This window comes from Manihot esculenta, chromosome 15 (assembly GCF_001659605.2).
Source record: "Manihot esculenta cultivar AM560-2 chromosome 15, M.esculenta_v8, whole genome shotgun sequence".
Classification (NCBI taxonomy): domain Eukaryota; kingdom Viridiplantae; phylum Streptophyta; class Magnoliopsida; order Malpighiales; family Euphorbiaceae; genus Manihot; species Manihot esculenta.
The window spans coordinates 8328541-8348015 of NC_035175.2; the positions used below are offsets into that span (position 1 = coordinate 8328541).

Sequence of the window (19475 nt, forward strand, 5' to 3'; positions counted from 1 at the left end):
CCCAACTCAATTTTAGAATTAATCTTAACTTTACTATATATTAATATTATATACTTTATAAATATAATTTTTAAATGAAATGGAAATATTTGACAATGGGAGACATTTTCATAAACTAATTCAGTATGATGGTTGATTAGTAATGACTACCTCTAATATGACATTTTTAATAAAAACTATTTAAATTAACTGGGATTTTAAAAATTCTTAAAATTAATATTTTTAATGAAAATGAAATATAATAAATGTAAAATTGATTCAGTTTATAAATAATTTTTTATTTTATTGATTAGGATTAAATTTTGCAAATTAGTATAAGGATGATTATTAACTAAATGGATTGACAATAAATGATTTTTTATTAAAAAATAAAATAAATTTTATTACTGTCAAAATTAATTATAAAAAATAAACATATAATAAAATTCTGACAGATTTTATGATGGCATCATCACGCATATTAAGAGTTATGGGTTCGAGAATGGTGTAAGAAACATGTCCATTTGGCTGTTTGCCGAATTAGTTATATATATGTATATATATAAGAAATAGAACTTCTCCTCCTTTCTATTCCAGGCATTTTTTCCCTCTATTTGATGTTCTAATAAGAGATTTTCCCCCCCCTGTATATGTCTACAATGCGTTTGATGAAATGCATAGCAAGATAATGAGTAGGAACAAAGCATCTCAAATCTGAGAAGTAAGCAGAGGGCTCTCATTCTCCTTCAGCTTCTCCTGAGGAGAAAGACAAGCCCAAGTCAGAAACTGACTAAACCTCAATTAGTAAAATATGCGTTTGCGTTTTAAATAAATAGAAGAAGAAAACAAAACTGAAGTAGAATAAGGCCAAAGACGAAAGTTGAAGAAAAAGAAGACCAAGACTAAAGAAGGAGACGACTAAAAATGAAGAAGACAACGACTAAAGAAGAAGAGTACAGAAGATGAAGACGACATCAGGTTTTTCATTTTGGTTTGATTGTTGCTTGGGGTTGGAAGGAGATGTTTTTGTTCTGAGCCATTTATTTTATTTTTCAATTAAAAATAGTAAGTACTTTAATATTTAAAATATAAATCCGGTCGGAGGCTCCCTCCTCGGCGGTAGTGCGTGAAAACGAAGGCTGGGTTTTGGCCATGCTCTATAAAAATCAGAAATCAATCACTAAGCCGCCTGTTCCATCATACATGAGCTTTGCTATAGCCTCTAGTTTTAATATCAATGAATATAAAAACCTCAATGGCGGAGGCCACTCAAAAGCAAAGTGATAATATTACTAGGGGTGCTCATTTTATTTGAGGAATACTATTTTTTACAAAGATAATTTATTTTTTATTATTTAATTTTAATTTAAAAATAAAATATATTAATACATTTATATATAAAAATATTAATAAGATTTATAAAATATAAAAAATGATTTATTTTTTGAAAAGTAAAAATTATTTAAAATAATTTAATTGTTTATTTAATTAAAAAACATTTTTTATTTACTAATTTTATTTCAAACAGTAAAATATATGAAAATATTTTTCTATCGCTAAAACAAACGGATCCTAAGGATAAATCTCATGTGAGCCGTACAGTCCTTTTCTGGGTGAGCTGTGAGGTAACGGGCTGTCACTGGTATCCGTAGAATGGCATGGATCTGTTGACGGCGGCATGTAGTCCTTCATTGGTAATTTGTCTTATGGTTGGGGAAAAAAGAGGCCAAATTATAGGAAAAAAAATTAACAAAATTGAAAATGAAATACAAAAACATGGCTTGGAGATGCGGGGTATCGATCCCCGTACCTCTCGCATGCTAAGCGAGCGCTCTACCATCTGAGCTACATCCCCTCACAATAGAATAAAACTCTATTGAAAATCTAGAATTATAAAAATTTTGGTTTCATCAACGTAAAAGACCTAAAATTAAAAAGAAAATAAAAAACTTGATGGGTAGAAAATAAATTTTTGAAATTAAAGGAAAGAAAAAATTATTGATGCGAATCGAAAGTCCAAGAAAGTAAAGAAATTGAAAATTTTCACTTTTTTAACATCGATGAAAATATAACGATGCATAAGTTTTTTTATATTAACATCGTTTTCTATTTTTTTGGAGAAAAAAAACCATGGATTTCTATTTTAGCCAAGGGATACCAAGTTTCCCTTTGTTTGGGAATCAAGAAAAATGGAAAAAGTGTATGCCGACAAACCAAAATATAGTATATTATTTTATAGTTAACAAAATTTTAGAAAATACTCCCCTCATTCACTTTTATCTTCATCTAAGGATTTTGACTAGTGATGAAGAAAACAATTAAATAATCTAATTTGTAGCAAAATAAACCTTAATTTAATTACAATTACCCTTTAAGTCATATAATTACTATAACCTCAAAAATTATCCTTTCATTAATTTAATAATAGTAAAATGGAAAGTTTTAACCTTAGCTATTCGCTCTCCTCTGGATGACTTTTCAGAGTTTGGATTAGTTGTTTCTGATTGCAAAGATGTTATGCGGTCTCAGGGTAACATTCATGTTTGTTGGGTACGGCGTTCAGAAAATAGAGCCGCCCATTTATTAGCTAGAGAGTCTATTCATCATGGTAGATTCAAGATTTGGATTGACATTTCTGATTGTCTCTTGGATTATTATTCTACAAAATAAATAAAGTTTTTCTTGATTAAAAAAAAAAAATGGAAAATTTTAGTAAATTTAGTAAATTCTAAAAGCAATTATTGTATTTAGTAAAAATATAGATAACATATTGATGAAAAGAGATTAATACCCTTAATTTTTAAAAAGTCGCATAAAATTTTAGATAAATTTTCAAAGAAATAAAAGTAGACAGAATATGTATTAACAATTAACAAGCTAAATTATTGTATGTTTTAAAAAAATAATAAAAAAATTTACCAACTAAATATAAAAAATAATAATAATAAAATAATCGTTTAGATATTTGCATTGGCCTCTGTATGCTCTTGAGATATAAATCTCCATCCATTAAATATGAATGAAATTATTACACACGAAAACGCAAGAAAAAGTAAAATAAAATGCATCAACTAGTAATGCAACACGTAAACATTATACTCAACAACGGCATCTCCAGATGTTTGATTGAAGCTATAAGTAGAAGCCTCAACATACCCTCTGGCATACCGGAACAGCCCACTACCGCCGATCACCGGCATCTCTCTCACCTTGGAAACAACACGGTTCCTTCCCAGTATGGTTATGGTGCTACCATTATATTTCCCTTCAAGGAGTACAAAATTCATCACCATCAAGAGTCCAGCCTCTTCCTGCGAAGCAGCTGCATAAAGGCCTTGAGATCTTCCCACGACTTTGGAGCTCAGTTGTGGCTCCAAGGTCAATGGGTCGTCCATCATGCTTACGAAACCGAAACCGGCGACGGAGTTTTTATTGGGTGATTTCACGATGGGAACGACGGTGGGGTTAGGGCCGCTGTATATGTCATGCCAGTAGAAGCGGAAATGGGTAAGCTTTTCCTTCTTTAGCCGATAGAGATTATGGTTTATGGTTGTTCCAAAATCGTTATCTACTTCGGCGACTATACTTGTGGGGCAGGAAGAAAAGAGGGTGAAGATGGCAAGATGGAAAGCTATAATGGGAAGAAGGACAGCGCTAGCCATGCTTGCCAATCTCAGCCTCTGCTGCTACTGTGTACATATATAGATCGGAGAAAGAAAAGTCCGGTGGTGGTTGTACTAAACTTCAAGGACCTAAGCTTTTTTTTTTATATATATATATTATTATTTTTTATCCAAACCGCCAATTGTAATGATGCTGATAGAAAAATAATATATATATATAATTTCTCTTGAGTAGTGGGTGGGCGCTTCCCCAAGACTAACTTGTTAAGTATGACTTTTTTAGGAGCAATTAGAGTTTTTTGGCAAAACGAAATTTTAATTGATAATCAATAAATTAAACGACATTCAGTTAGTGGCGACTTACTCATGAATTGATTTTATTTAACTTTATTTCCCTAATATTATTTTTAATTAAAGCCACATTGAACTTGTGATTGATTATCAAAATCCAGAGATGCTCCATTTTGGTTTTGGTGGCCTAACTTGGTAACCAAATTTATTTAAAAGATTAATTATTGATTATAGTCATACTTGCTTATGGATCTAACCTTAATCCCTCTTAATCAATCAATGAAGCTTTTTTTTTTATTAAACTTCTTCCGAGTGATGATAAGGGAGCTGCATACAAGGCCTGAATACAAAATGGAGGTGCCCCGACTAACCAAGCCCAAATAAGAAATTAAAGGACCCATATATTAAGAAACAACTGGCAACGGTGGCAATGAGTCCAGCCCATAACACTTCGTGCATTGCATGCATACCCTATTGAATCTCTCAGCTCCACTGCCATACCTAGGGGTGAGCACTATTCGGTTTAAACCGAAATAATCGATCGAATCGAATCGAATTAAAATTTTGGTTCGGTTTTATTTTTAATTCGGTTCGGTTCGAATTTAATTTTCTAAAAAATCGGTGATTTCGGTTCGGTTCGGTTTTAAATTCAAAAGTTTCGATTAGACCGAACCGAACCGAAATCACCTATACTACGTCGTTTTGAAGTGTACCCTTATATTTGCCCTAAATCTAAAAGCTGAGAGTTCGCGTTATCCATTCCACGCCGCCTCACATCACACATCTGTGCCTCTTCTCTGAGCATTGAGCTCCACCACTTCCAGCAGGTCCACTGTCCACCGTCCGACCTCCACTCTCCTCCCGACATCGACTGATTAACCATCGCGGCTAACTCGGCCTCGGGTCATCGATCTCTAGTCTCTCTCTCCACTCTCCTCCCCTCCCGACATCTCTAGTCTCTCTCTCCACTCTCCTCCCCGACCGATTAACCATCGCGGCTAACTTGGGTCATCGATCTTCACTACGTTGCGGATGCGCGAGTCGCGACTTGGTTAGCAACGCCGACTCCTCCTCATCTCAGTGTCGCGCTCAGAAAGTCTCTGTCACTAGTGGATTTGTAGTTTTCTCCTAAGGTTTTTTTCAATTTCTCTAGCTTCTAACCCAAATCCTCTCTCCCGTTGCTTCTTTGTGTTGTTGAGTAGTTTTCTCCCAAGGTTTTTTCAATTTCTCTAGCTTCTAACCCAAATTCTCTCTCCCAATACTTGCTTCTTTGTGTAGTTGACATTTTATTTGCTTTCTGATGTGTTGCATGCAAGAAGAGCCTTTTCGCGGCCTCCACGCAATCGCCGGCGTCGGTCGTGGCTCTCCAGTCCATCGGCTCTCCGCGCCGTAAGCAACTTGGTTGTTCTCAATCGGTTCGACCGATTGAACCGATCGAACCGAACCGAACTAAATCGGTTTAATTCAATTCGGTTATTCCTCTTATTCGGTTCGGTTCGGTTTATGTAAAATACTACAATTCGATTTTCGATTTTTTTGATTCGGTTCGATTTTAAACCGAACCGACCGAATGCTCACCCCTAGCCATACCCAGCCAACTTCAATACTTAAACAACTTCATTCACCGAATCACCCAGGACCACATTTTTATTTTTGAGAAAACAATTAATTCTGGCTTAACTGCATTTATTTCTCACGGTAAGGGGCAAATTCTTTGTTTTTTAAAAACTGACAATTACCAAATAATTGAATTTAACGTGTCGTAGAAATTTAGAAAAATACTGAAGTGAATAGATATAATAAAAAAATTTATTAGATAAGATGTTTTGAAGAAACTATCATTAAGATAGGAATTTTCCTTTCTGATGTAAAAGGTTGAATATAAATTTTATTGTAGGATATAATATCTAATTAAAAAATTAAAATTCTACTTTTTAATTTCTTATATTTTAAAAATTCAGTAGAAAATGCTAGAAAAAAATAACGCAAAAATGATCAAAACGAAGAAAGGAAAATTTTAAATTATGTCTGTACAAAATGAATTCTACTTTCTACTTATAGACTTGAAAAACCATATGATGTTTTTTTTTTTTTTGAAAAAAACTGTTTTAAGTTTGTTGTTGTAATCAACGGTAACCTTACATTAGATGAAGGGACGTGTCGACAACTCTTCAATATTTTTATAGTATTATTAAATAAACGTGCAGATTTTTTCTGTTTTTTTTACCATATAACGTGCAGATTTTGTTGAAAGGATGAACCTACTTTGAACTGCCTTCCCGATCTAATAAAGAATTCTGCAGATTTTTTTTTAATGCTCAAATATTAGAAAATAATGAGAAAATATTTTTTTATTAAATAAATGAAAGTCGAGTAAAGAATTATTTTTTTTTAAATTTAAAATATATATTTTTAATAAGAAATTTAAATAATATATTATTATGTGAAAATCCAATAACTTAGACTTTACCTTCTTTATTATTTTATTTTCCTTCCTTTAATTTAAATATACAATTAATCTTTGCATTGATCAATTGTTTAATTATTTTTGAAAAGCTTTAGAAAGAAGCATGGATGGAGGAAGTTTCTTCCAAGGAAGAGCAAATACCAGTTTACGAAATTGCTAGGAAACTAAATCTTTATTTTTAAATGTCATATTATAATTTTACTTTTAAATTAGAGTTGTTTTAAATTAGCTAGTGGCTATTTAATTTTATTTTTTTAAGTAATATTATTCTTTTATAATTTATTAATTAACATTTTTACACCGAAATTACAATACAGTAAATATTATATGATAAAAATTATACATGTTATCATGTTATATTTTAAAATTTTGTTTTTAATTATTATACATATTATATAATAAATTAATATTTTTATATTTATTTTATTAATATAATAAATTGATATATATTATTATTATTATTCATTTTATATATCAACCCTAATAATTAAATATATTTATTTTCTTAAGCAAGTAACATGGACATATTAATTATTACGGTTACAAGAAAACAATGAATTTTTTTGTTATGAGTTTTGCACGCATACTCTCAATAATACACTCAACAACTTAAAAACAGAAATCAATACCCGCTTGGATCATTGTTTATTCTATCCATTTCTTTTTTAAATTGATAAAAAAAAAAAAAGGGGGGGAAATCATTCAAGTGATAGAAAAGGGGGGAAAATCTAGGTTGTCTATGGGCCTAGCCACGAGAGCAAGCATAAGATCTACTCATCATGGAAACGACTGGCTAGGTCTGGATGTGTGTTATGGTCAAAATCCCATTTGATTGTGCTTAGTTCATCCATATAACAACAAACTTTTGATGTGTATTTTAGTATTAAAGGGAGCTTATTCGAATTTTGAAGTGATTAAATTTGGTGTATTAAAATTTTTTAAAGTTTGATTTATTCTTTTTAAATTTGATCGGAAAGAGTTATACTAAATCGAATTTTTATTAAAATTAATTTTAAATAGTTTATAAACCGTTTAATTTATTTATAATTATATTAAATTTTAAAAATTATAATTTTAAATGTCAATATGAAAATATTGTAAAATGAATTTAATAATGAAAAATGATAAATATATTTGATTTTCAATTAATTTAAAATTAATACTTTAATGAGAATTGTTTGTATAAAATTAATACTTGTATAAAAAAAAAAAATCTCTTTGTACTGCTAAATTCCCCGTGGATAATGAGAATTGTTTTTTTATAGAGTTGTAAGCATTATGTAAATTTAGATTTTAGAATAATTAGGTTTTTATTTAAAAAAAAAAAGGAAAAGTTAAGGAGAGGAAAGGAATTTGCGCCAATGAATGGACACATTCAGGAATCTGCATACTCTATAAAAGCCTCATTGAGGAATTTGAACAAACAAATTACAAACATGGGAAATCTAATGGGACATGTGTTGCCTGGAATGGCTTTCCTTGCACTTGGTTTATGGCATCTCATTAATCACATCAAACTCTATTCTCTACACCCAAACTCTTACATATCTTCTCCTTGGTTCCCCACCACAAAAATAAGGCACTTGGAGCTTTTCTTCATAATTATAGGAAGCTCCATCTCCATTTCCATGGAGCTTTTTATTGGTCCTGCCAAACACCAACCTCTTGATTCTGATGGAACCATACCCTCAAATCACCTCAGAAACTTTGAGCACTCCTTAATTTCTACCTTTTTCTTAGTTTATGCATCTTTTGCAATAATTCTCGACAGATTTAAGCCTAAAGCTCAATTGGGTATCACACAACTCCTTGCAGCAGTAGCATTTGGGAATCAATTTTTTCTCTTTTATCTTCACTCGACAGATCACAAGGGTCTTGAAGGCCAATACCATTTGCATCTCCAAGTCCTTGTGCTTGTCTCTTTAGCAACTACCCTTATGGGAATTGGGTATCCTAGAAGTTTTTTAATCAGCTTTGTGAGATCTGTTAGCATTGTTTTTCAAGGAGTTTGGTTCATAGTGATGGGCTACATGCTGTGGACGCCTGAATTGATACCTAAAGGTTGTGCACTGTACAACGATGATGGTCACCATGTGGTTAGATGTAGCAGCGAAGAAGCATTACATCGAGCTAAATCATTAGTAAACATTGAGTTCAGCTGGTACCTAACTCTGATTTCAGTTTTTTCAATTTTTCTCTATCTGGGTATGTTTGAAAGATTTGGCAAAAGGGTGGAGTATTCTTCACTACCAAAGGGATTTAAAGACATGGAAGATGAAGAAAAATTGTGTGATGATGTTGAATCCCAGAAGTTATTTGGAGAGTCCAAAGGATCAACAGGATATGCTCCATTCAATATGGAAAGGCAGAAGATGTGATGTGATGTGATGGAATTGAAGTTGATAATGAAGTTTGCTAGCTAGTGTGTATAATTTCATTTGCTTGGTGATAATAATGAAAAAAATAATAATTTAATTTAACTTGTATGGTTTATGTATACATGGAAAAAAATAATAATTTAATTTACCTTGTGTGATTTATGTATATTTTGTGTTAGTAAATAAAATTGCACAGTACATTTACATTTATTTATATATTTTCTTTTCAATAAACGGATTATATGACACAATTTTAAATAAAATTATTGACTTCAATATTTTTATTTTTAAATAATTTTCAAGCAAGCATTCACAAGTTTAATTTGATGGCGTAACCTCTTTCTTTACTTATAAGGATCTTCCTGTATCTTTTCCTTACATTAGCCTTCTTGGACTAGAAACCAGATAGAAAGTGGTAGCCGAGCAGTGAGAATATGCTTGAAAGCTTTTCTTGTTGACTGTATTGCCTTTATAGTCAAATGATTTGGCATAACCATAAGCGGTATCCCGTCAATGACTTTAGCCCGTTAAATTTGAGAGGTCTCATATTCTAATTTTTCAATTTTTATTTCTATTTAAAAAAAAAATTCCAAACAAAGAGAATTTTTACTGTCCCACCATATATAATTCATAATTATTTTATGCTCTTATACACCATTCTTGATTTTGTCTGGCTGAGAAACACATTAATTATATATATCTATAAAAATAGAAATATAATGGCATATTCTAAAAACATATTTTAGGTTTTTCCGTTTAAATACATTGATAAATTAAAAAATATAAGATTTTAGATATTAAAAAATTTATAACAAATTTCTGAAGCTTTATGTAATTTACTGATTCCTGTTGTTTAGAGCTTGGGGATTATTTTGTCCTCCCTTCAAATTATTAGATAATTAGTTTATATATGACGATTTGTGATTCAATGAATAATAATATAATTTGTTTTGGCATATACAATTGTGTAAATGGGTTAATTGGTTTCTTTCTGTTTCTCTATGCTTAGTGTGTTTTTTTTTTCTTTTTCTCATTTTTGCAGCAACTCTGAAATGATTTTGAAGATAATTTATTAGGTGAAGCACGAAAAAGATAGTTTTTTTAGAAGAAAAGAAACTAACAGTTCAGTTTTTTTTTTATTAATAAAGAATAATAATTTTATAAAATAAGAAAGCAATTTAAATCTAAGTAATTTTTATGTAATATATATTAGGAAAGCAAGTAACGTGGACATATTAATTATTATGGTTACAATAAAACAATGAATTTTTGGTTGAGTTTTGCACGCATGCTCTCAATAGTATACTCAACAACTTAAAAACAGAAATCAATACCCACTTGAATCATTGTTTATTCTATCGATTTTTTTTAAATTGATAAAAAAAAGTAAAGAAAATCATTCAAATGATAGAAAAGCAAAAAATTAAAATTAAAATTAAAAAACTAAGTTATTTATGGCCTTAGCAATGGGAGCAAGCATAAGATCTATTCATTATTTATCTCCCTGTACTACTAAATTCCTCGTGGATAATAAGAATTGTTTTTTTGTTTTTTTTTTTTTTTTTGATTTTTTGAGCATAATGTAAATTAAGTTTTTTTATTAAAGGAGAAAAAAGCTGAGAGGAGAGAAGAGGAGAGGAATTTGCGCCACTGAATAGACACTTGTGTGTCCATTTTCAGGAATCTGCATATATAAGCCCGATTGAGGCCTGTAGGAATTTGAACATAAGATGGGTAGTCTAATAGGACATGTATTGCCTGGAATTGTTTTCCTTACACTTGGTTTATGCCATCTCTTTAATAACATCAAGCTCTATTCTCTATACCCTAACTCTTTCAAATCTTCTCTTTGGTTCCTCACGTCAAAACTCAGGTACTTGGAGCTTTTCTTCATTATTGCAGGAAGCTCCATCTCCATTTCCATTGACCTTTTCATTGGTCCTGCAAAACACCAACCTTTTGATCCTGATGGAGCTACACCCTCAAATCATCTCAGAAACTTTGAGCACTCATCAGTTTCTATCTTTTTCTTTGTTTATGCATCTTTTGCAATAATCCTCGATAGATTTAAGCCTAAAGCTCAACTGGGTATCAGACAACTTCTTGGAGCAGTAGCTTTTGCAAATCAATTTTTTCTCTTCTATCTTCACTCAACAGATCACAATGGTCTTGAAGGTCAATACCATTTGCATCTTCAGGTCCTTGCACTTGTTGTTATAGAAATAGCTTGATAGCTTGTTTAAATAAATTGTGAGAATGAAAAGTAAACAATTCCACGTAGAAAAATTATAAAATTTTTCGAAGTGTTTACTTTAATTTAAACACAAAATATTTTGGAGAGACATTTTGAAAAGAATCCAAAATTGATATATTATATTATAAATCAAAGACCTGTCACCTGGTCTCTTTGGCAACTACTCTCATGCGTTAGCCTTGTAATTTTCAAGGAGTTTGGTCCATATTGATACCTAAAAGCTGTGCACAGTACAACGATGATGGTTACCATGTGGTTAAATGTATCAGCGAAGAAGCATTACATCGAGCTAAAGGGTGGAATATTCTTCACTGCCAAAGGGATTTGAAGACATGGAATATGAAGAAGAAGTTTGTGTTGATGTTGAATCCCAAAAGTTAAAAGGATTTGGTGAATCCAAAGATGCTTCTGTTCATATGGGATCAACAGGATCTGCTCCATTCAAAAGGCAGAAAGTGTGATGTGATGAAATTGAAGTTGATGAAGTTTCCTGTGTGTATAATTTCATTTGCTTGGTGGTATGTTGCTTTGCGTATGGAATTAAAAAAAAAAATCATTTCATTTACATTGTATGTATGTTTATTTTATGTTAGTAAATAAAATTGCACAGTACATATACATTTATCTATATTTTCTTTTTCTTTTTTAATCAATGAATGGATTATACGACACAATTATCTCTCTCTCTAATATGAACCAACCTCCCCTTTTTGCCGTCTTCAGGTAGGTTTCCCTCCCTACCTTCAGGTAGTTTTCTTTAATTTGGTTATTTGACGGCGGACTGATGGAAATTGGAGAAGATTGATTCAAATCTGTTATTTGTTTAGTTTTTCTTTAGTTGTTTTGGTGGTTTTTTGCTTTGCATGCAGGGTTTGTGCATCCATGGCAGTTTGCTCCTGTGCTTGCAAGGAGAAGGCGGTGCTCCTTTTCGCCTTCTATTTTTTGGAGCCATCTACATGCTTCATCTGTTTTCTCCATCTTCTTTTACGATTTAGAGGATTGCATGGTTTAGTCTGATGTTGCCATCTCTTGATTCATGTACCGCTTCCATGTTTTGGTTTGGACGATTGATCCTCAAGCTATAAAAGCCCACTGATGAACTTTGTCACCATCCCCTTCGACTGGAATAAATGGCTCCTTTGGTTGTGCTCTTTGATTCCCATGCCTTTGCTTCAAATACTTTAGCTTTGATGAGCTTGGTTGCTGGTGTTGGGAGATTTCTTCTTGGAGACCGGCAACTTGAAAGTCTCCCCTAGCGACTATCTTGCAGCAGCAGAACTTGTCACATACTTTTGTTGCACTTGGACTTTGAGCTTTTTCCTTTGAATCCTTTGAATAAAACACATACTTTTGATAATAAAATCTAACCAACATTCCATTCAAAAAATAATATATTTAAATTAGGAAAAACTTTTGACGGGGAGCGCTAGTTTTAGACTTTACAACAGATTTAAATTGGATCTAATTTTTCACTGCTGATGTCCGATGGAGATCGACAATAAATTTTCAAAAAAAGAATTTCGAAACGCATGATTTTCAAAAGTGTGATGAGAGGCGTAGAACTTGTCACAAAATTCGACGTGAAAATTCCATCGTTTAAAAGTCAATTTTGTGTTTTAATTATTTTTTTGAATATTTTGGATATTTTCATAATTTTGCATATTAGAGTTTTGTTTATATTATAAATAGACTCTCTTACTATTACAAACACACTTTTTAATTTTAAAAATCTTCAATAAGATTTTTTATTTTTTATCATATCTTTAATTTCTCTTATTTTATCTTACCTAAATGATATTAGTTAAAATTTACGACGGAGTCTAAACAGTCCTTTATCAATTTTCCTCTCTTTTATCTCTTTTATTTTGTCTTATCTAAATGGTATTGGTTAAAAGAGTTTAAATAGTCATTTATTAACTTTCCTTTCCACTTTCTGTCTTGGTGAGATGATTTCCTTATGGACTAACCATAGGTGTTGCTATGGTATGATAATCAATTGTATTAGGATTTTTTTTCCAATTTTTTTTTATGAAATTTTGATTAATAGTATTATTATTGATATATAATTTACAATAAAAATCATATAATTAATAATAACTAAATTATAAATATTAATTTCAACTATTATTTTAATTCATTTTTTATAATAATAATAGTTATATAAAATTACTTTTAAAATGAAAAGCAATAAAAACTTAATGAAACTAGAAAAAATACTTGTTAATATTAAGTCAATATAGATTCAAAGATAAAGATTTAATAATTATAGGAAGCCTCATGGCTTAATATAAACATACTGCTAGATATAAACTAGTTGGTGTATTCTCTACCTTTTCAGCTCAATTCTCTACCTTTTCGGCTCAAAGAGAGAGAGGACCTAATTCTTCTAGGACTCCTTTTATCTCATGAGTCAGACTATCTGGTCTGATCGGGTAGAGGAAAGACCGAACTAATAGAATATGGAGATTAGACTTCTAACTCCCTATGCTTTACTAATGCCCAAAACAATAAGATCGACCACTTCAAGATTTGTACCACTAACAAAGCATTTGAACACAGAATAACTGACTTCAATTATCGAAAGGAACTTGTCTGTATACAGGTTAGATAAGCCAAACACAAATTTAGTGAAATCAGGGCAAGATATCGACCCTACGCGATGGTCTACTTCTTAAACCCTCTCTAAGGTATTAACTGCACTGGCAAAAAGGATTTCAGCCGCCTGACACACCTGCCAAAAAGGCATGAGAAAATCGACTCTGCATCGATTAGTTAACTGCCAACTGCTTGACAGACATATTGCATCACGCCACCATCTAATCTGATGGGATGTGAAGCAGAAAATCGGGATATAAATATCACATAATTAACTTCCCACGGGGTTAACTCTCATTGAAATAAGAACCATTAAAAAGAGAGTGACACTCTCTCTCTCTCTGATACACTTACTGAAGAATCCAATAAAAAGAAAGACTCTCTCTCCCTCTTTCAAGAACTAAGGCTCAAAGAAACTAATTTCTCTCATATACTCACCGAAAAACCCTCAAAATAAAGGTTTTCCGGAGATTTTCTAAAAATGTTTTATTATTTCATTTTTTTTTATTTTCTCTGTGTGTTAACGAATCTTAGATAAAATTTTAATCTAATTTGAACGTCGGAAGGTCTCCACCGAGGGCTATCTGGTGGATTCCTGATCCCTGACCGTTTTTTCTATTTTAGAACTTCTCTTCTTCAAAATCAAACATGAAGGGACCCAACGAAATTAACCACGGATCAATAATCAACCCATTGAATCGAGCCGCTGCCCATCTCGCGCCATAAAAAACAGGACCTGACCCTAATCAATAGTTTCCGATAATCAACCAAGAAACCCCACTCCAGACTGGACTAAAGGTTAAAAAAGCAAAAACAACCAATGAAGTACTATGCCAAGCCAAAGAACTAGAGTGGTGGAGAATCAACCACACTAAATATAGCCTTTAACTCACCGAAAACTAAAAAAGTGGTCAAATGCAAAGTCTCTCCTTAGCACAAATAGAACCACAATGAACCTTGAACCCTAAAAGCATATCGCATCAAAGCATAGCCTCTAGACTTCTTGGTTTTTAAGAATGAGCCGAGAAAGGAAAGTGGCAACATGACCACAGGGTTACTAAGGGCCACCAAAACTTCTTTTTGCCCTATTTCAGCAAAACCAGAAAATAAGCAGCCTTGTTTGCATTTTTGCCATTAAATAAAATAAAAATAATTGTCATTTTGTATTCTCTTACTCACTTCAGTACGCAAGTCCTCGTGTATTTTCAAATCTAAAAGTCTACGGCCTTCTTAGCACATAGTTTTCGATAAGTAAAACTCAAAATTCAAGAATTTTAAAATATAAAACAGTACCCTTACATAATTAAGTTACTAAATTTTTAAATAAAATTATTTTTTATTATTATAATAGAAATATGAAATATTAGGGTTCTGTTACATTATCTTTTCTCTTAAAAGAGACCCACTTATTATTTTTGGAGTAATTTTCATTTAATAATTCTTAATATTATGAGTCCATAAATTTAAAATTTTAAACGATTTTAGTTAATTAATAATGAAACGACAATGAACTCATAGACTATATCCTGCGCACAATGCAAAAAAACTCACAAAAACTAATTAAACGATGATTTTAAGAATATGATCATTCTCACTTTTTGATGACTGAGAGAAGATGTGCATGCTTTTGCATAATTTTACAGATAATAAATGTTTTATTTAATTATTCTGATAAGTCGGTTGTTATTACTATTTATTGATTTTTAATAAAAAAAAATTATAATTGTTACTAATAATAACATATACCATAAAATTTATTTTATTATTAAAATGATTATATAATTATTAATTTATTATATTATTTTATTATTGAAATAGAAAAATAGATGGTAAATAATATCTATAAAAAAAATCATTAATGTGTGTATATATATATTTAAAGAATGGGAAATGAGAGTTTTTATCATCAATTTTTTAAAATTAAAATTAAATTAAACTGATTTTTTAAAGAAAATTAAAATGGAGAAGAACAAATAAAACAATATTTTTCTTTGATTTTTCTTAAGACTAATTATTTTCATTTGGTATAATCTAACAAATTTGGTGAGAAAATATATAGAGATGAAGGAACAATTGTACTATTTAATTTATAATTTGACTTATGTATAATTCAAATTTATAAAAGTAAAAATATTAATTTAACCTATAATATTTTCTTTCCTCTCATATTTTTATTATCCTTTCATATAAATAAAATAATAAAAAATTAAAATTTATTCTTTTTAAATTTTCATCTCTTAATTTCTTTCATGGATTCAAATGTTGGGAGGATTAATCTACAACCTATGAATGAAGAATTTTGGAAATCTATGGGTGTTTACAAATTCACAGGCCCCACCTGAGGAGGAGGAAGAAGCTTCTCCCTGATTTATCAATGGATAACTTTCTCACAATTCAACGTGAAACACGTGCAACTTAATTATGCTATAGGAAATTAGCACTAAATAATTGCGGCTTTGAATATAATGCTTAACTTTTCTTTCTTTTTAATTAATCACATGATATTCTCGTCCGAAAATATAAATGAGATTATTCACATTTAAATTAAAAATAATATTTAAATAAAACCCTTTTAATATGAAAGTAATGATACAAGCATCTGAATTCTACCAGAAATTAATTTCACATTTCAAAGATTCCCTTAATAAATTTATTTATTTTAAATTTATAAAATCCTTAAATCGAGTTCCAATAACAATTCAATATTTTTTTAAAATAAATAAAATTTCTCATTTATTATAACCATTTTAATAACTGAAAATCTACAAAGCAAATGTCGATTAGAAATTAGAATTAATGTTAAAAAAAAGTTTAATCCATTCATAAAACGAAGAACAATAATTCAAGGGTTCAATAGAGCCAATTCTAGAATTTGGTCTGGCAAAAAAAAAAATCTAGAATCTGGACAAATAAATTTCTACAGAGCAAGTTTCCGGCGTGTCAGATTTTCGGGCCATTCAACATTGAAAAGTACGAGCGCTGCATGTGAACGCATTTGGATTCTAGAAGACGGGCAATCTAACTGCTGAGGCTGCCAAAAAATTAAGGTCAAACTATGCGTTTAACATCTCATTCTCCAAGCCTAAATTTTTTCATAAATTGGACCTCATAGAATCCTCTAGACCTCTTAGAATTTCAACCCCTCATTTCCCCTCTTAAAACCCCCTCCCCTTCTTTGCCAATCTTCCTCCAACACACTCCTCCTCCTTTCCTCTTCCTCTTATCCAATACCCAATTCTTGATTTTAACAAAAATCAACCAAGAAAACCAAGAATTTGCTTTTGGGTTGCAGAAACGTTCATGGGTACTTTGGTGGGTCATGTGGCTCCAGGCTTTGCTTTCTTTTTTCTTGGTTTTTGGCACCTGTTTAACCACACGAGACTCTTTGTTCAACATCCCAATTCTTACACCTCTTCTCCTTGGTTTCCGACCCCAAAATTTAGGTACATAGAGCTTGTCTTGATTATGGTAGGTAGCTCAATCTCTGTGTCTATGGAGCTGTTCATTGGTCCTGAGAGACACCAACCCTTTGATCCTGATGGAACCATACCATCAAACCATCTTCATAATTTTGAGCACTCTTCAATATCAATGACTTTCTTTGTGTATGCACTTTTTGCAATAATTATTGATAAAATGGGTGTTAAAGCTCAGTATGGTCTAACTCAATTTCTTGGAGCATTAGCCTTTGGGCAACAGCTTTTTATGTTCCATCTTCACTCAGCTGATCACATGGGTGTTGAAGGCCAATACCATTTGCTTCTCCAAATAGTTATAGTTGTTTCTTTAGCCACCACTCTCATGGGCATGGGCATGGCTAAGAGTTTCATGGTTAGCTTTGTTAGGTCTGCAAGTATTATGTACCAAGGTTTGTGGTTCATAGTCATGGGCTATGTTCTTTGGACTCCATCTTTGGTCCCCAAAGGTTGCTTCATTCACTCAGAAGAAGGTCATCAAGTTGTGAGATGTTCAGGGGAGGAAGCTTTACACAGGGCCAAGTCGCTAGTAAATATTCAATTCAGCTGGCTCTTGATTGGAATCACCATTTTCGTGATGTGCTTCTATTTGGGTATGCACAAATACTATGGTGAAGAAAACATTGAGTACTCATCTTTAACAAAAGAAGATCAGCAGTTGCTTGAAGAAGACTCAGATGATGTAGAATCACAAAAGACTGATAACAAACCAAACAGTTTTATGAACATAGGAAGAAGCTTTGCCCCAATTGACATGGAAAGGTAAAAAGCAAGAAGAAGATAAAGCTTGAAGTCATATATATGTACAAATTAATTAGGTTTTTAGTGGGATCCCACTCTGTGTTTAATTAAGCATTCAACAGTGTTTGCTCAGTGAGAAACAATGACATGGGAAAAAAAAGGTGTGTTGTTGATTAGGGAGGAAATTGGCATGAAATTGTTTGGCTTATTGCATTGATTGATGGGTCTGTCTCAGCTTCAGGGTGAATCTTATTGGTATGTTGTTTGTGTCTCTTGTGTATAGTAATAAGTAAAAGTTGATTTGATGATTCACTGCTGAATTCTTAATCATCATGAAACCCTTTCTTTTAAATTACTGCACTTGAAGGCTTATATATTTTAATTAATAATCAATCCCACCCTTTACTTGTTGGAGAATTTAATTTATTTTTAAATTTATGGGCTAATTTAAATTAAAAAAAAAAAGAGTTAAATTAAACTCCTTCAAAAGTGAGATTGAGCATTTTCCTTTCTTTTGGGCTTCAGCTTGTGCAAGAATAAACAAAGACGCAGCTGTTTCTGCCACCTTGACTTCAACTCAAACACAAGAGAATATTCTAAGCAATCTGATTCTAGAAAATGACAAGCGCGGACAGGAAAGGAAATCATAATCCTATAATAATTTTCATAAAATATTAGAATTATTATTATCAATATATCATAGAAATTTATTAAACGAAACAATAATAATCAAATCATGATGATGATAGTTGTGACATGATAATTATTACCACTTGGACATCATGATAATTTATTAAAGATCCATCATCACCAGGATAAGATATGCATGTATAATTTAATATTTAATAATTAATTCAATATTAATATGATTATTCTATTTGTCTCTTAACAATATATAATAATATTTCATACATTTAGTAATAATAATAATTTTAAAAAAAATTCCAACAACATGAAGAAAAGCAGTAGTTAAAAGTCTCTTTCCATGAACCAATCGTTTTCTCAAGTAGATAATAAAACAAAATATATAGAGATTAGGAAGTCTTAGAGTAAGTGGTGACATTAATTAGTTGTTAGCCTTGAATGCCAGTCAAGTAAAGACACAAAACTCTAACTTCAATTCTCTGTAGTTGGAAGTCTTCTCCTTTATGTTTCATTAATTCATTTTTGGTATGTAGTTCTTGGCATATTCAATGCAAATTTTATTATTATTTTTTATTCATAAATAAATATTCATATTTATCCCATCACAAATTATAAAATAATAATTAAGAAATAAGTAATTTTGTTCATGTGTTTAGAGACCTGTTTGACTCAACTGAATTTAAAATATGATTTTTTTTAGGATATTAGTTGTGTTCATCTCAAATGCCATTAATTCCTCATCGATAAAATTAATTTCAATTGTTATTTTTTACCCTGTATTATTTACTCATGTTTTTATTAAAAATTGAATAACTTGTGTCATTATATTATTTTTAAAATTAATGAATTTTTTCTTAATACATTTATACATAGATGTATCAATAAATTAGTCATTAAATTATTAAAAAACCTAAAAATATTTATCTATTAAATTTTATAAATAGATAAAGTTATATATTAATTTTAACACATATAAAAAAAACCTAAAAATTATTTATCCATAATAAAATTAACCATTGCATGTAA

The 19475-nt window shown here is 30.9% G+C and overlaps 4 protein-coding genes and 1 non-coding gene across 5 annotated transcripts; 3 read left to right on the plus strand and 2 right to left on the minus strand.

Annotated features, from left to right (window-relative positions):
• Positions 1-1761: 1761 nt before the first annotated feature.
• Positions 1762-1834, minus strand: TRNAA-AGC. Its single transcript has one exon. It is a non-coding gene; the product is annotated as a tRNA-Ala (tRNA).
• A 1127-nt stretch (positions 1835-2961) lies between these two features.
• LOC110601442 (dirigent protein 19) lies at positions 2962-3793 on the minus strand. Its single transcript, XM_021738573.2, has one exon. It carries the CDS (start codon positions 3639-3641, stop codon positions 3051-3053), a length of 591 nt encoding a protein of 196 aa, XP_021594265.1. The 5' UTR covers positions 3642-3793; the 3' UTR covers positions 2962-3050.
• Positions 3794-7778: 3985 nt separating this feature from the next.
• On the plus strand, positions 7779-8948 carry LOC110601395 (transmembrane protein 45B). Its single transcript, XM_021738512.2, has one exon. It carries the CDS (start codon positions 7797-7799, stop codon positions 8736-8738), a length of 942 nt encoding a protein of 313 aa, XP_021594204.1. The 5' UTR covers positions 7779-7796; the 3' UTR covers positions 8739-8948.
• A 1520-nt stretch (positions 8949-10468) lies between these two features.
• Positions 10469-10969, plus strand: LOC110601985. Its single transcript, XM_021739416.1, has one exon. The coding sequence runs from the start codon at positions 10469-10471 to the stop codon at positions 10967-10969; it is 501 nt and encodes a 166-aa protein (XP_021595108.1).
• A 5545-nt stretch (positions 10970-16514) lies between these two features.
• LOC110601398 (transmembrane protein 45A) lies at positions 16515-18075 on the plus strand. The gene has a single exon (XM_021738514.2). The coding sequence runs from the start codon at positions 16888-16890 to the stop codon at positions 17827-17829; it is 942 nt and encodes a 313-aa protein (XP_021594206.1). The 5' UTR covers positions 16515-16887; the 3' UTR covers positions 17830-18075.
• Positions 18076-19475: the final 1400 nt, after the last annotated feature.

Coding starts and splice junctions, on each gene's coding strand:
- LOC110601442 (XM_021738573.2), bottom strand. CDS start 3,641: ATGGCTAGCGCTGTCCTTCTTCCCATTATAGCTTTCCATCTTGCCATC.
- LOC110601395 (XM_021738512.2), top strand. CDS start 7,797: ATGGGAAATCTAATGGGACATGTGTTGCCTGGAATGGCTTTCCTTGCA.
- LOC110601985 (XM_021739416.1), top strand. CDS start 10,469: ATGGGTAGTCTAATAGGACATGTATTGCCTGGAATTGTTTTCCTTACA.
- LOC110601398 (XM_021738514.2), top strand. CDS start 16,888: ATGGGTACTTTGGTGGGTCATGTGGCTCCAGGCTTTGCTTTCTTTTTT.